A 14,789-nucleotide genomic window follows, 5' to 3' on the forward strand; every position below is an offset into this window, starting at 1 on the left:
GCAGGTTGTTAATGATTCTTCCTCCAATCCTGATGCCGCATTTTTATTCATGTAACCCAGTTTCTTGGATTATTTGCTCACAGCTTAATTTTAAACAATTCAGTGTTCCCATGATCTGTTGGAACAATGAGCTATTACTTCATATTCTCGAGGATCTTTTAATTTTAAAACACGAAAGAAAGAAAGAAAACACTACACAGAAAATATTTGATGGAGAAATTAAAATACTCAAACAGTGCTGGTGGAAATGCAAAATGGTGCCGGTTGTTTTTGTTATGAAGCGCCAGTAAGTTGATTCCAACTCACAGCAACTCCATATAAGGGTTTCCAAAGAGTGACTGAAGGGTTTGAACCACTGACCTTAGGGTTAGCAACCAGTGCTCACCCACACCAGGATATGACCCAGAAATTCCACTCCTAGTACTTATTCAAGAGAATTATATGTTTACATAAAGACATGTATGTAAATGTTAGTAGTACGATTATCCACAATAGCTCAAAAGTGAAGGCAATCCAAATGTTCATCATTTGATAAATGGATAAACCAAAAGTGCTATGTGTCCATACAGTGAAATATCATTCAGACATGAACTGAATGAAATCACTGATCCAAGTCACAACACTATAAACCGTAAAATCGTGGCTAAGTAAAATAAACAGTCACAAAGGGAAAACATACTATATGATTCTAATTACACAAAATGTCCAGAACAGGCAAATTCATAGACAGAAAGATAGTGGTAACCAGAGGATGAAAGAATGGGTTGAATCAGAAGATAAGGGGGTGAAGGAAACATTCTGGAATTAGTGACAATAATTATACAGCACTGCAAATATACTAAAAGCCAATCAGCTGCACACTGTAAAAAATAATGATCTTTATGTTATGTGAATTTTGTCTCAATTTAAAAAAATTAAGCATAAAAAAAGTGTTAGATGGTAATGAAGCTAGCAGTTATGACACTACTGAAATGGTTCAAATTCACGGTATGATAAAATAAAGACTATAAAACCATATGGACAGCACAACAGTATCTTTGGTTCTTCAAAACACAAAAAAAGTTTAGAAATATGTTAAAAAGTGAAAAGTAGTTAATTGGGTGATTTCCTTCCTTTATATGCTTTTTAAATTGAGATGAAATTCACACTGCTGTTTGGTGCCAAGTTGATTCAGACTCAGGATGACTTCATGTGACAGGGAAGATCTGTCCCAGAGGGTTTTCTAGGCTTTCCTCTTTAGGGGAGCACGTTGCCAGGTCTATTTTCCCATCCTTTATATGTATTTTTGTATATTATTTAAATTTTCAACTAATACTATTTAAAAATTTTATTACAAAACTTTTCAAATATATGGAGGAAAAAAGAGAATAATTTCACTCAGTCATAAGCTCTGTCACCCAGACAGACCTACAAATGCTATTATCATACTTGCATCAAGATAGTTTTATGAAAATAGCTTTTACTGATTAAAAAGCTTTATTCATACTGCTGTGTCAATATAGCTCAATACAGAGCACTCATCCTCAGGAAGAATCACTATCATGAAGCATATATACACTCTATTTTTAAAATTTCATTATAAACATGTATAAACAAATAATGTATGTTTAATCATTGTAACTGTTGAAATTTTAAATAAGTGATATCATACGGCATGTATTCTAAGGCAACTTATTTTTCTGTTTTACATTATAATACTGTCATGATCTATCCACATTTACACCTTTTTCTTTTCTTTTTAAGTTTTAACTGTGAATTGAGTGAAAGTTTTACAGGGCAGATCATCAGTTTTACATTCAACAAATCATATACTTTGTTTCATTACAATGACTATAATCCCCCCTCCACGTACCATAAATTAATAATATTTCTCTCTATTCATTTTAGCTTTCTTTTTAAGAACACTCAGGCATATGCAATAATTTGAAACACCAAAAGGCACATTTCTGCAAGTCTGCCTCCTGGTTGCCACCTCTCAGTCCCTCTCTTTTCATCAGTCTAGAGTCCTCAGCTGTTCCCGCTTTCTCCATGTTCCCATCTCTGGGGTACTGCTTCTCCAGATAAGGTCCAGCATTCCTCCTAGCATCCTCTGTTTCTGGACTATAAGAATAACTACTCCCCCTACACCAGCTGTTCCACAGGAGGAAGATGACGCTTTCTGTTCCCGTAAAGATTTACAGCCTCAGAAACCCTGTACAGGATTGCTATGAGTCGGAACCGACTCCAAGGCACATAACAACAACTACACCTATCATTTTTATAACAAGAAAATTTATCATTTAAAAAGGCATTATGAATGACTGAAGTCCCAAATTTTAGCTTTTCTCAGCTAAAGTTGTTTTTACTAAGTTGTTGATGAATTTACCAGCATTAGCAACATCCTGCTGCTGCCTGCCGTCTTCATCTCCATATGTGCTTTTTTTCCTGGCATTTCTTTAAAACTCAAGATTAAGCAATTTTCTTTTCTTAGTGACCACAGCATTCGCCTCTAAGATTCCTTGCCAAGCAAAAACATTCACTAGTAAAGTAGTTTTAAAACATTTGTTAAGATAATCAAGCTGCCATTCAACTAGCTCCCTAAAAAGTAATTAAATATATTAAAAAGTATAAACATAAACAATTTTTGGACAATTTCTACCCTGTTGAAGTATGAATATAAATGAAAGTTCCAATGGATGAATGAATTAATGCAATCCAGCAATAAATAGCATCATTTTCCAAGTAAATAACGTGGTAAAGGCAAAATCATTAGTAATGCCAGTTTGGGAAAAAATTTTTAATACCAAACCACTGACCACATTTCAACTTTTCCAAGTAATTATTTCATACCCTTTCCCCCTAAAACAAATCAACAGCTTTTCTTTTGATAGCGCATTTCTGGATTATAATGTTTAAAAAAGGACATATATCATGGTCTATAAAAGTGGCATAATAATATATACTGCAAAGGATTTTCATGAAAATTATAACATAGACATACATCTGTACATGTATATATATGTATATAAAACTAAAGAGAGAAGGGAAAAACCAATGCTTGATATATATGTTTTAATGTTATCAATTATTAAATTTATTAGACATACTCTCTACGCAACTATAATTGATTAAAGACAAATGCGGGGTAAAGTTTTCACTTCAATATCTAAGGTTCAAACCTAGAGTATTTCAGCAGAAACGTCTTGATTATTAACGACTTAAATAAATTGTTACTTACCCATAAGTAGTAGGTGAACTGAAGTGCAAAAATAGCGATGCCTTCATTATCAAAAGATCCAGCTACTGACCGAGATATGTAACCTGGCACAATAGCAATAAAACAAGCAGCTAAAAGTCCTGCTCCTTGGTTCCAAAGTTCTCTTGTAAGTAGGAAAGTAGATATAGATGTAAGGCCGCTGAAAGTTGGTGCAAGGAACACACATACATCTCTTATATGAACTGTAATGTTCAATGTATTTAAAATCCAATGAATAAGGCCAGCTGTTATCATCAATCCTGGATAAACCTAGAAAGAAAAAAAAGGACCCATTTAACCATTGTATGTTGAAAGAAATATCTGAAAATACTAATAAAAGGTTCTCTTCTTTATTCTCTATTCTTCACAGTCTTTAGAGTAAGTCTGAGAAAGACTTCAGAACTGTCTGTTCTTTGTATACTACAAAATATTCATTTTGGATTGGATACTAAGAAATTGCTTAAATATACACTGGTTTAAACCAATATATATTGGAAGATCAGCAGTTTAAGCTCACCAGTCACTCCTCAGAAACTCTATACAGGGTCGCTATGAGTTGGAACTGACTCGAAGGCACTTAACAACTACAACATAGGGATACATATATGAACAAAAAAGAAAAGTAAAATACGGAGGAAAGATTAAAACTGAAAATGTGTAATAATGAAAAGTTGTAGATAATTAATCTACTGAATTATAACTTTCCTACTGATGCTGCTAATTACTTTTCTTTTCCTTCACTCTAAAACAGGGTCTTAGTCTACTTTTCTCTTAAAATTGGGGTTTTAATACATTCCAATTTCATCCACAGTTGTATGTATAAAAGATATGGAGAAAAGGAAAGACTAAGCAAACTTAGTCGGAAAAATGAAATACGTGATATTTATAAATACGTCTTCTCTCTAAGTCCATTGTTATAACTAAGAAAACCACAGTCACATATGTGAATGGGTTCTTATTTCTCCTGTAGTGTTCTGGTTCTGGGCTCCTGGTGTAGCACTAGGATACACACTGGACAGCGAACCAAAAGGTCGGAAGTTCAAACCCACCAGCTGCTCTTCAGACACCCTATACAGGGTTCGCTATGAGTCAAAACTGATTCAACAGCACTTAACCAAAACAATTTTGTTTCTACTCATTTCTAATCTTGGTGGATGAGTAGAGTATGTCTAACGTAAATTTTGTAAACCAAGACATTCTTTTCACATCTCACCTGCTGCTGGGAACTATATTTTCTCTCTGATCCTATGTTGGGTGGTTAACTCCCCAGTCTTTAGTTCCTAAAGCCTATATACTAGGTCTGATTTTACTCTTTTTCCTTTTTCTTTAGGTTCCCATGGCACCAATACCAATCTGAATTTCCTCTTCATTTTTGGCATTTGGAGAATTTCATTTGAGTTTGAATTTGCCTTTTTGGTAGGGGAAAGTTAGGTGTAAGATACCTCAAGATAAGAAATCAGTTCTAAATTCCTAACAGTCCCAGCAAAGGCAAATGAGAAAGACTGTTACATCAATGGTCCCAAATCCCAGGGCACCAGGAATCTCAGAGAAAACAAGCTTCCAGTGGGGATGAATTAAAGACAGAAAGTTAGAAACCCTGCACACAAACTATAACCACATATGTGAGAAATGTTGCCTATACTGACAAATGCTCAAGTAAACTCATTTTAGCCAGAGTGAGGTTTTCTTTGATTTTGCAAAATCCGGCGTCCAGCCCTGTAGACAAGGGCAGACATGCCACATGGCCTGCCACAAATGTTTTTATACTTGTCTCCCAAAAGCCCCTCCTCCAGTTCCAGTTCCCCATATACATTTCTATGGCATGTCCCATTTTCCCTCCCCCCAGAGAAGCCAAAATGGCTTGTTCATTGTCTTAATGGCTGTATTCTTATTTAAATTTCCTAGTCCGAGAACAAACAGCCAGGTTACAATTCCATCCCTGTATGTAAATCAACAATCTGTTAGTCAGGCCTAACAATCCCATGAATTTGAAGATGGACCACTCTCACAAGAGTTATTTCTCACATAATCAAAAATTGTAGTGCCAGGAGCTCTGGTAGCATAGTGGTTAAGAATCGAATCGGGCTGCTAACCTCAAGGTCAGCAGTTTGAAACTACCAGCTGTTCCGCAATAGGAAGATAAGGCTTTCTGCTCCCGTAAAGATTTACAGCCTTGGAAACCCTGTACAGGGTCACTATGAGTCGGAACTGACTCCAGGGTACACAACAACAAGATACCTGCCTTTCAATACCAAGATACTCTCTAACTTTATATGCACATAAAGACCATAAGGACTACTCTCATTTTGCCTTTAATCTCTATTTATATCAAAGATAAGATTCCACAAAAGGCAACACTTTACCAATAAGAAACACGTTGCTTCCAAACAAAAGGAATAATTACAGATCTGGTCATCCTACATTACAAATCGAGTCTCAATAAATTTCAAAGAATTGAAACGTATAAAATATGTTCTCTCACTATAATAACTCAGAAGGATACATATATACATATAATTAAGAAATCCCCAAATGCTGCACTGTGGGTTACTGTGCTAAACTGCAAAGTTGGACTGGGCAGCAAGGCTGGCAGTTCAAGATCACCATCCGCTCCTCGGAAACCCTACACAGGGTCACTATGGGTCAGAACTTTCAAGAATCCCCAACATTACCTTAGCAGTTAATGACTTAATCAAATAACTACAGTGTTGTCTGATTAACATAAAAAATTACTAATATACTTACAGTACCACCTACTATTCTTCCTAGTGGATACCATGCTCTTTCATCAAACCAATTTAAAAACTCATAGAACCCATGAGAAGCAAGATGATGTGTCGATCTATAGTTAAACCTAGAAAAAGAGAGAAAAAAGGAATGTTAAAAAAAAAAATGCTTATAGAAAGATATAGCACTATCTTTACATTTGTGTTAAATGATATAACTATGGCTACATATATCTTACAGCAACTTTTCTCAAACTTGATTATTTTTACAGGAATATGCTTACACCGTTAACATAATTAAAAATAAAACAAAGTCCCCAACTTCTAAAAGAAAACCCACACCTTCAAAACCAGTAATGCTCAAATTAACATTTATCCATCTCTTATGGTCCATGAGAGATGGCTATAAATCTGGATATGAAAGAAGATCAAGATCCACAGAATTCATGAAAAGGTGAAACAAGTCCATGATTTTCAAAACATAAACAGCCACTGAAGAAGACATTAAAATAGGAGCACACTTTACATAATCAACTTCAATCTTCAAAGCCCAAAAGTCACCAGATAATGAATAAAATTACAATACTACTTTAAAACAAAACACAGAAAGAGATCGTAAGCATTGTAAAATAAGAACATGACCTTAGTAAGAATTATACTTAATCCCTGAAAGAAGACAAACTAGAGAAGAAATGATACATAAGAAACCACAGTTCAAGACAGCCCATGTTTAGTAAAAAGAAGCTTTGGGGAGGGGGGTGAGATGGAAACAGCAGGAGGGACCCCAGGAGCAATTCTGAGAGTGGTCAGGACCACCCAGGCAGGCAGATATCCTTCTCTTACTTTTGTCAAGCAGGAATGTGGGTATCAGAGATATCAGCCTGTGGTAGAAGCACAGCACATAGAAGTCAAACAATGGGAACCACACAAATGAAGAATAGGAAATTCAACAAACCTTGATCCTCTCCCCAAAAATGACTAGACTCAAACTTTGTAAGCTTTTGTACACATCCAAAAGTCAAACCATCTGAGAAAATCATCATGAAAGTTAAGCATCAAAATGAACATAAAGAAGAACTAGTAACAGGAAACAAATAGTATCTTCAGAAGGCTAAGACAGAGCAGACAGAAAGTATAACCCAGGGCCTGGGTTTTTGTTAGCCTCAAACTCAGCAGTCAGAAACTACTACGTGTTCTGTGGGAGAAAGATGAGACTTTCTGCTCCTGTAAAGATTTACAGCTTCAGAAACCTTATGCAAGGTTCCTATGAGTCAGTACCAACTCCAAGGCACACCACCACCACCACACTTGCTAGCTATGTGACCTCATTAAGCAAGTTACTTATATTCTCTGTGCTCATTCATCTATAAGACAGGGATAATAGCAGTAATTATCACATCAAGTAGCTATGGAGTCCTGTTGTTGTGTTGTTTTGTGCCTTGGAGTCGGTTCTGACTCACAGCGACCCTATACAAGGTTTCTGAGGCTGTAAATCTTTACGGGAGCAGAAAGCCTCCTCTTTCTCCTGCAGTACAGCTGGTAGTTTCGAACTGCTGATCTTAAGGTTTGCAGCCTGATTTGTAACCACTATGCTATAGTGTTGAATCACAAAACCACCAGCTCAAAACCATGAGCCACACCTCAGAAGCCCTATGCAGGGTCACTATGAGTCAGAACCAACTCCATGGCATTTAACAACAACAAAGTAGCTATGCTGAGTAAAAACATAACAGTCTGTAAAGCACTAAGAAGCTACTACTATTAATGAAATAAACACTTATGAAATAATAACTGAGATGCTGAATGGCAAAAATATAATTTTAAAGTTGCTTATAAATGTAAATGAAGTCACATTTAAAATAAACTGCCTCTGACCCAAAATAAAATACATAAATAAAAGGATCCATAGCACAAAGAAAATTAATGAAAAGCAAATTAGAATAAGATAAAGAATATATAATTTTCCAAATATTAAGACTAAAAAATAACTTAAGATATGCAAAAGAATAACAAATCAAATTGCTACCATTTGAGGGGTCTTCTAAAAGTTCAGGGAAAATGTGTAAGGTGAAAATATTATGCATGGGTTTAAATACATTTTTTGCATCATAATAAACTTGTTAAAATGTGTCTGAACATGATCTAATTTGAGGCACTAAGAATAATAAGGTATCGATTTCAAAAGAGCCCTTATCAGAGCAACATGATTTCTGCTAAAATTAAAGGAAGAACAAACATCAAATTCATGGAAAATCTTGGGTGGAAGAACAACAAAATCAGTGACACTTCATGAGAAGCTTATGGAGAACAGGTACCAAGGTAATTAGCAGTTTACAAATGGATAACTCATTTTAAAGAAGGGACTAGACTGTGTTGAAGATGAAGCTCACTATGGCAGACCATCTACAACAATTTGTGAGGAAAAAATTCATCTTACTTGTGCGTTAACTGAAAGTTGGTGCTTTGAGCCCACCCAGAGTTCACCTCAGAAAACAGGGTTCCAAGAGGTCACAGTCTTGAAAATCCTATGAACGCCATTGTTAAGTGTATATAACAACAATGACAACAATAACAACACAGTGGATATTTAATGCATATTTACTACACACGATGCACGGTTTTATTTTAATTTGCATTAATTTATTTAATTTTCAGAATAATTCATTCAGATGAGTATTATAATTTCCAATTTATAGATGAAAAGACTAAACCACAGAGAGTTAAGTAACTTCCCCCAAGTCATTCAACTTAAAACAGCAGTTAGGTTTATTACATATATCTGACCTCTAGGCAAATATGAATGAATCAGTTTTACTACCTTAGCACCAAGCACCATGCTCAACATGCCAAACCCAAAACAAATCCACTGTTATCAAGATGATTACAACTCAAAGTGACCTTATATAGTGTTTCCAAGACTGTAAATCTTTCCAGGAACAGATAACCTCATCTTTCAAGGAGCAGGTGGTGGTTTTAAACAACTGACCTTGAGAATACCAGTCCACTGCATAGCCCACAGTATCAAATACTTCATATCCTGACCTTACTTTACTTTCTCCAACATGCCATGCTTGGTCCTGCCTATAGGAATATTTTAAGCCCAGATCGTCACAGGGCTAACTCCCTGTTATTCTAAAAACCAACAAACCAAATCTGCTGTCTATGAGTCAGTTCTGACTCACAGAAACCCTATATAGACCAGACAGCCTCAATCGTTCTTCTATAGAACGACTGATGGGTTTAAACTGCTGACCTTGCAGTCCAACAGTTAGCCCACAATGCCACATGCTTTCTTTTCCTTCCAGATCGATAGTGGCCAACTTGTATACATATGCCTTATACATACACACCAGCCATTAGCTAGCACATTACTTCAATCTTTGTAACCAAAATTTAGTCCCCTAGATGGCACAGTGGAGAACAGGTGGCACAGCGGGTTATGCACTGGCTGTAGGTCAAGTCCACCAACAGTTCCATGAAAGAAAGATTGAAGTTTTCAGCAACTTTAAAGATTCATAGCCTAGGAAACCGTATACAGGGTTGATTGATATGAGTTGGCAACAACTCAACGGAACACAGCCACCAAGCAACCTGATGGCAGAGTTTCCATTTGATAGCTAAAAGGCTGCTGGCTTTAGATCACCAAGAAGTACCATGAAAAAAAGCTTTGGTAATCTGCTTTCATTAAAACAGTTGTTAAATACTGATGAGTATTTTCCAATTTATGGTGACCCTACGTATGTAAAGTGGAATTACTCCATAGGCTATGTCCTTTCAGAAGCAGATTATCAGGCCTGCCTCCTGAGGCATGCCTGGATGGATTCAAACTGCCAACTTTTCAGCTAGAAGTTAAACACTTAACCCTTTGTGCCAACAAGGACTCCATTAAGCCAAGTAAACCCAACGGAACACTTGCACTTTATAACACAGGAGATCACCATGAGTCAAACTCAACTCAACAGCAACTAGCAACATTACTGAAATTATCTTGCTCTTTTTGCTCACTTTTCTGTTTGCCATTCTAGAAAGTAAGTTCCATTACAACAAGAACTTTGCCTATACTGCTAAAACCCAGTACTGTGACATGCATAAGATTGTTAAGTGTTTTTACATTGGTTCTGACTCAGAATAGCCCTGTATAGGGTTTCCAAGAGTTCTTGTGTGGTAATGCAGGATAATGCACTGGACTGCAAGGTGGTGCTTCAAATCCACCAGGGTCGTTGTGAGTTGGAACGGACTCAACAGCACTTATCAACTATAGGGTTTCCAAGGCCTTAAATCTTTGCTGGGAGCAGAGAGTCTCATCTTTCTTCCTTAGAGCAGCTGGTGGGCTCAAATAACCAACCCTGCGTTTTTCAGTCCGGTGTTTATCTTACAGACATCCCACACTATGCCACATAATTACTACACAATAAATTTGTTGAAGGTAGAGTGAAAAAAAGGTTACCTGTTAAGCACTAAGAACATTTGGTCCACCATAGCTTATGCATAGAGCCCATTTCAGATTTTGACACTCATCTTCCTAAGTAGACTCAATTTCCTAACACATAATTGGTATTATAGTTGAGAACAAGCATTTCTGATCAAAAATCCCTAAGTATTGGGTATGCTGAAGAAATATTTACCAAAAACATCAATCTTTTATCAATGTCTGAGATGATGTGGTACAGAGTCCAGTTAAAGCAGTCCAGGAATTATGATCCAAGTCTGCAATCAAAAAGGGCCAAGAAAACAGTAACAACAGTGAAGGAAAGAAGGAGCCCAAAAGATACATCAAATACACTTTGAAGAATGTTCAGTGCAGGTAAATGCTCAATATGAAATAACATATTACCAACCTTAGGGTCGGCTATGTTTCTGAAAAGCTGGAAAACCATCACCACAGAAAATTCCCTCATTTAATTTTCCAGTCAATTTCTCTACCTTCTCCAGAATGCTGTGACTAATTTATTGTTCTCCTTTACGGAATTTATATAAAAAATCATACACTGAATTTCTTATGCATATATCTGACTTCTTTCACTTCACATATTTTTGAGATTCATTCATGTAGCAACAATTTGATTTCTCAAATATTGCTGAATAATATTCCATTTTATAAGTACTACAATTCTACTATACTGAATGAGATCTGAGTTATTTAGAGTTTAAACATTAATGAATACCACTGACATTATTATAAAATATTTTCCAATAAAAAAAGTGCTAGAAGCGTCATAAGCATCATAAGAACACACAAAGTTAGTTTACCAAAAAGAAATGATTGATGTTCAACTATTTCAAGAGGCAGCATAAGATCAAGAGCTAATCGTACTAAAGGGAGAAGTCCAAGGTGCACTTAAGGCATTGGCAAAGAACAAGGCTTTGGGAATTAATGGAATACAAATTGAAATCTTTCAATAAACTGATGCAGCACTGGAGGCTTGGAAGACAGTTTCCTGGCTGATTAGAAGAGATTCATATTTGTGTTCACTCCAAAGAGAGGTGATCCAGCAGAATGTGGAAATCATAGGACAATTATCATTAATATCATATGCAAGCAAAATTTTGCTGAAGATAATTCAAAAATGGCTGCTGAATTCAGACATGAAACAAGGAATATCATCAGAGTCGGATTTTGCCTGAGAGCAGAGAACAAAAACAAGAGGTTTACCAGGTTCTTTATACTATGCAAAGGTTTTCAACTGTGTGAATCCTGACAAACTATGGATAACAATGCTAACAATGGGTATTCCAAAATACTTCATCATGCTCATGAGGAACCCATAAGTAGACCAAGAGCATTTGAACATAACAAGGGGTCACTGAAGGGTTTTAAATCAGGAAAGGTGTGTGTAAGGGTTGTATACTTTCACCATACTTATTCAATATGTATGCTGAGAATATAATCTGAGAGACTAGATTACAAGAAGAATGAGGCATTAGGATTGGAAGAATGCTCATTAACAACCTATGATATGTACATGATACAATTTTGCTTGCTGGAAGCATAGAGGACTTAAAATGCTTGCTGATGAATATCAAAGACTACAGCTTTCAGTGTGGGTTGCACCTCAATATAATGAAAGCAAAAATCCACACAACTGGACTGATCGCTAACATCTTGATAAATGGAGAAAAGACTGAAAGATGTCAAAGACTTCATTGTGCTTGGATTCCGCCCCCCATCCACAGTCAAGGAAACAGTAGTCAAGAAATCAAACAACCTACTGAATTAGGCAAATCTGCTGTATAAGACTTCTTTTAAGTATTCAAATGCAAAGAAATCAGTTTGTGGACTATAGAAAAATTCAATTGAGTTATGGTGTTGAAGACAAATATTAAAAGTATTCAAAGTACCATGGACTGCCAGAAGAACACACAAATCTGTGTTGGAAGAAGTAGAGCCAGAATGCTCATTAGAACCCAGGGTGTCAAGACTTTGTCTCTCAAACTTCTGACATATTATCAGGAGGGACCAGTCCCAGGAGAAAGACATCATGCTTGGTAAAGTGGACCATTAGCGAAAAAGAGGAAGACCCCCAACAAGATACACTGGGACAGTGGCAGCAGCAATGGGCTCAAGGATAATTTTAAGGAGGGTGCAGAACCAGATAGTGGTGGTTCTGTTGTGCATGTTGTTGTTGTGAAGTGCCATCGAGTCGGTTCCGACCCATAGCGACCCTGTATAGGTTTCCGAGGAGCAGCTGGTGAGCTTTAACTGTCGACCTTGCAGTTCAAATGGCTTTGCAGTCTGGTGCATTAATCCACAGCGCCATACCAGGTTGTGGTGCATAGGGTCACTGTAAGTAGAAACCAACTCGACATCCTAACAAGAAGAATAAAAAGTTGTAAGACTGGACCATGCTAAAGGCAGAAAACTTGCGAAATGTGGAAAAACAAACCCACCAAGTTCAGGCGTTCACCGGTTACACTCAATACATGACAGCTAATTTAAATCTGTTTGAATTAATGAAGAAACAGGCAAGAAGAACACATTGTCTAAAAAGAGGAAAGGGTGTGTGCTGTGCAAGGGTGAAAAGAATTCAAATGGATCCTTTTTACTGCTGGTGTCAGAAAGATCTTGGCTGAAAGCTGAGAAAGATGTTTACCTGTGTTGATTCATTATGCAATGGCACTCGATTGCGGTGGCTCTATAGTAAAGTGCTTTTGAGTTGGTTCTGACTCATAGGGACCCTACATAGAATTTCTGAGGCTGTCAATCTTTACAGGAGCAGAAAGTCTCATCTTTCTCCCATGGAGCAGCTGGTGGATCCACGCTGCTGACTTTGCAGTTAACAGCCTGACTTGTAACCTATGCCAGGAGAGCTCCTTACTCAACTATATAAGTCATAACAAACTATATATAACATTGCAAAGAATGGGAATTCCAGAACACTTAATTGTGTGCTCATGAGGAACCTGTACAGACCAAGAGGATACTACTATTAGAACAGACCAAGGGGACACTGAATGGTTTACAATCAGGAAAGGTATGTGCCAGGGATGTATCATTTCACCATACTTACTCAATCTGCATGCTGAGCAAATAATACAAGAACTGTACTATATGAAAATCTCAGCAATAGGAAGACCAAATAACAACCTGTGATATACAGATAACAAAATCTTGTTTGCTGTGCTTGCTGAAGGTGTAGAGGACTTGAAGTAGTTATTGTTGAGGATCAAAGACTACAGGATTGCACCTCAATATAAAGAAATCAAAAATTTTCATAACTGGACCAATAAACATCATGATAAATGGAGAAAAGACTGAAGTTGCCAAAGATTTTATTCTACTTCGATCCACAAAAGCAGCAGCCAAGAAATCATGCAACATATTACACTAGGGCAATTCTGCTGTAAAAGATCTCTTTAATATATTAAAGAACAAAGATGTCACACACCTTGAGAACTGATGTGTGTCCGGCCCAGCAATAGTATTTTCAATTGCTTTATATGCCTGCAAAAACTGGACAATGAAAGACAGAAGAATTTATACCTTTAAATTACAGAGTTGGTAAAGACTTTTGAATATACCAAGGACTGCCAGAAGAATAATTTCATCACGTTAACCGGAGGGACCAGTTTTGGAAGTCATCATCTAAGAGGAAAATCAAGAGAATGGCTAGATGGCAGAAAGGTTGCATGGACCTTCTGTAACACAGATACAGAAAACCAAAGGAAATAAATGTAGATGATAGTCCTGGAACCCTGAGTATATACGAAAGGACAGAAAAGTGGACTGAATGCTTAGGAGAGAGCTGAACATATGCAAAAACAACAACAACAATATAAAAGAAAGGCTAGTGACTTCTGTCCACCATCTTGAGGAAGAAAAGGAGGGAGAGAGGTACAGACACAGAAAGAAAGGAGGTGACTTCTGATGTGGGGCAGACGAAGGGACGGAATGAGATGAGAAAACTTTTCTGCTGCAGAAACCTGTCTATGACTCCCAGAGACACAGTGTTTTTTCCCTTTTCTTTTCCTCTCTGGTTCCTTGCACTCTCCAGTGACTAGAGGTGAGATCTCTAAGAGCAGACACCCTCAGGGAAAGTCCCACACAGGTCCTGTGGCTGTACACAGAATTGAAGTGGGAAGAGAAAGCAGCAAAAACCTGTTACAAATTGGCCCTGTCCAGCCCTGGGCTAGATCTCTCTAGAAGGCACAGCTAAATGGACATGTGCGGTAAAGAAAAAGACTGGTTATGGTCAGAGACACACATCAGGACCACCTTGAAATATCTCAGGCAGCTTGAAGGCAAGAGCATTATGCTTATTTTTCCCCACTGTTATTTCCCATTTTTTTAAAAAAAATTTTTTAAGTGTTTTATTGTGAATTATATGATA

General features: G+C 36.9%; 1 protein-coding gene across 1 annotated transcript in view; it reads right to left on the reverse strand.

The window, feature by feature from the left end:
* STT3B (STT3B, subunit of the oligosaccharyltransferase complex (catalytic)) overlaps nucleotides 1–14,789 on the reverse strand; it is a 132,464-nt gene that overhangs the window by 65,359 nt on the left and 52,316 nt on the right. The window contains exons 2-3 of the mRNA XM_006851593.1: nucleotides 5,981–6,089; nucleotides 3,218–3,505 (exon numbers count right to left, since the gene is read on the reverse strand). Of these exons, the coding sequence (XP_006851655.1) occupies nucleotides 3,218–3,505; nucleotides 5,981–6,089 (397 nt within the window). The remainder of the gene's footprint in view (nucleotides 1–3,217; nucleotides 3,506–5,980; nucleotides 6,090–14,789) is intronic.

Source organism: Chrysochloris asiatica, unplaced genomic scaffold, assembly GCF_000296735.1.
Source record: "Chrysochloris asiatica unplaced genomic scaffold, ChrAsi1.0 scaffold00030, whole genome shotgun sequence".
Lineage (NCBI taxonomy): Eukaryota > Metazoa > Chordata > Mammalia > Afrosoricida > Chrysochloridae > Chrysochloris > Chrysochloris asiatica.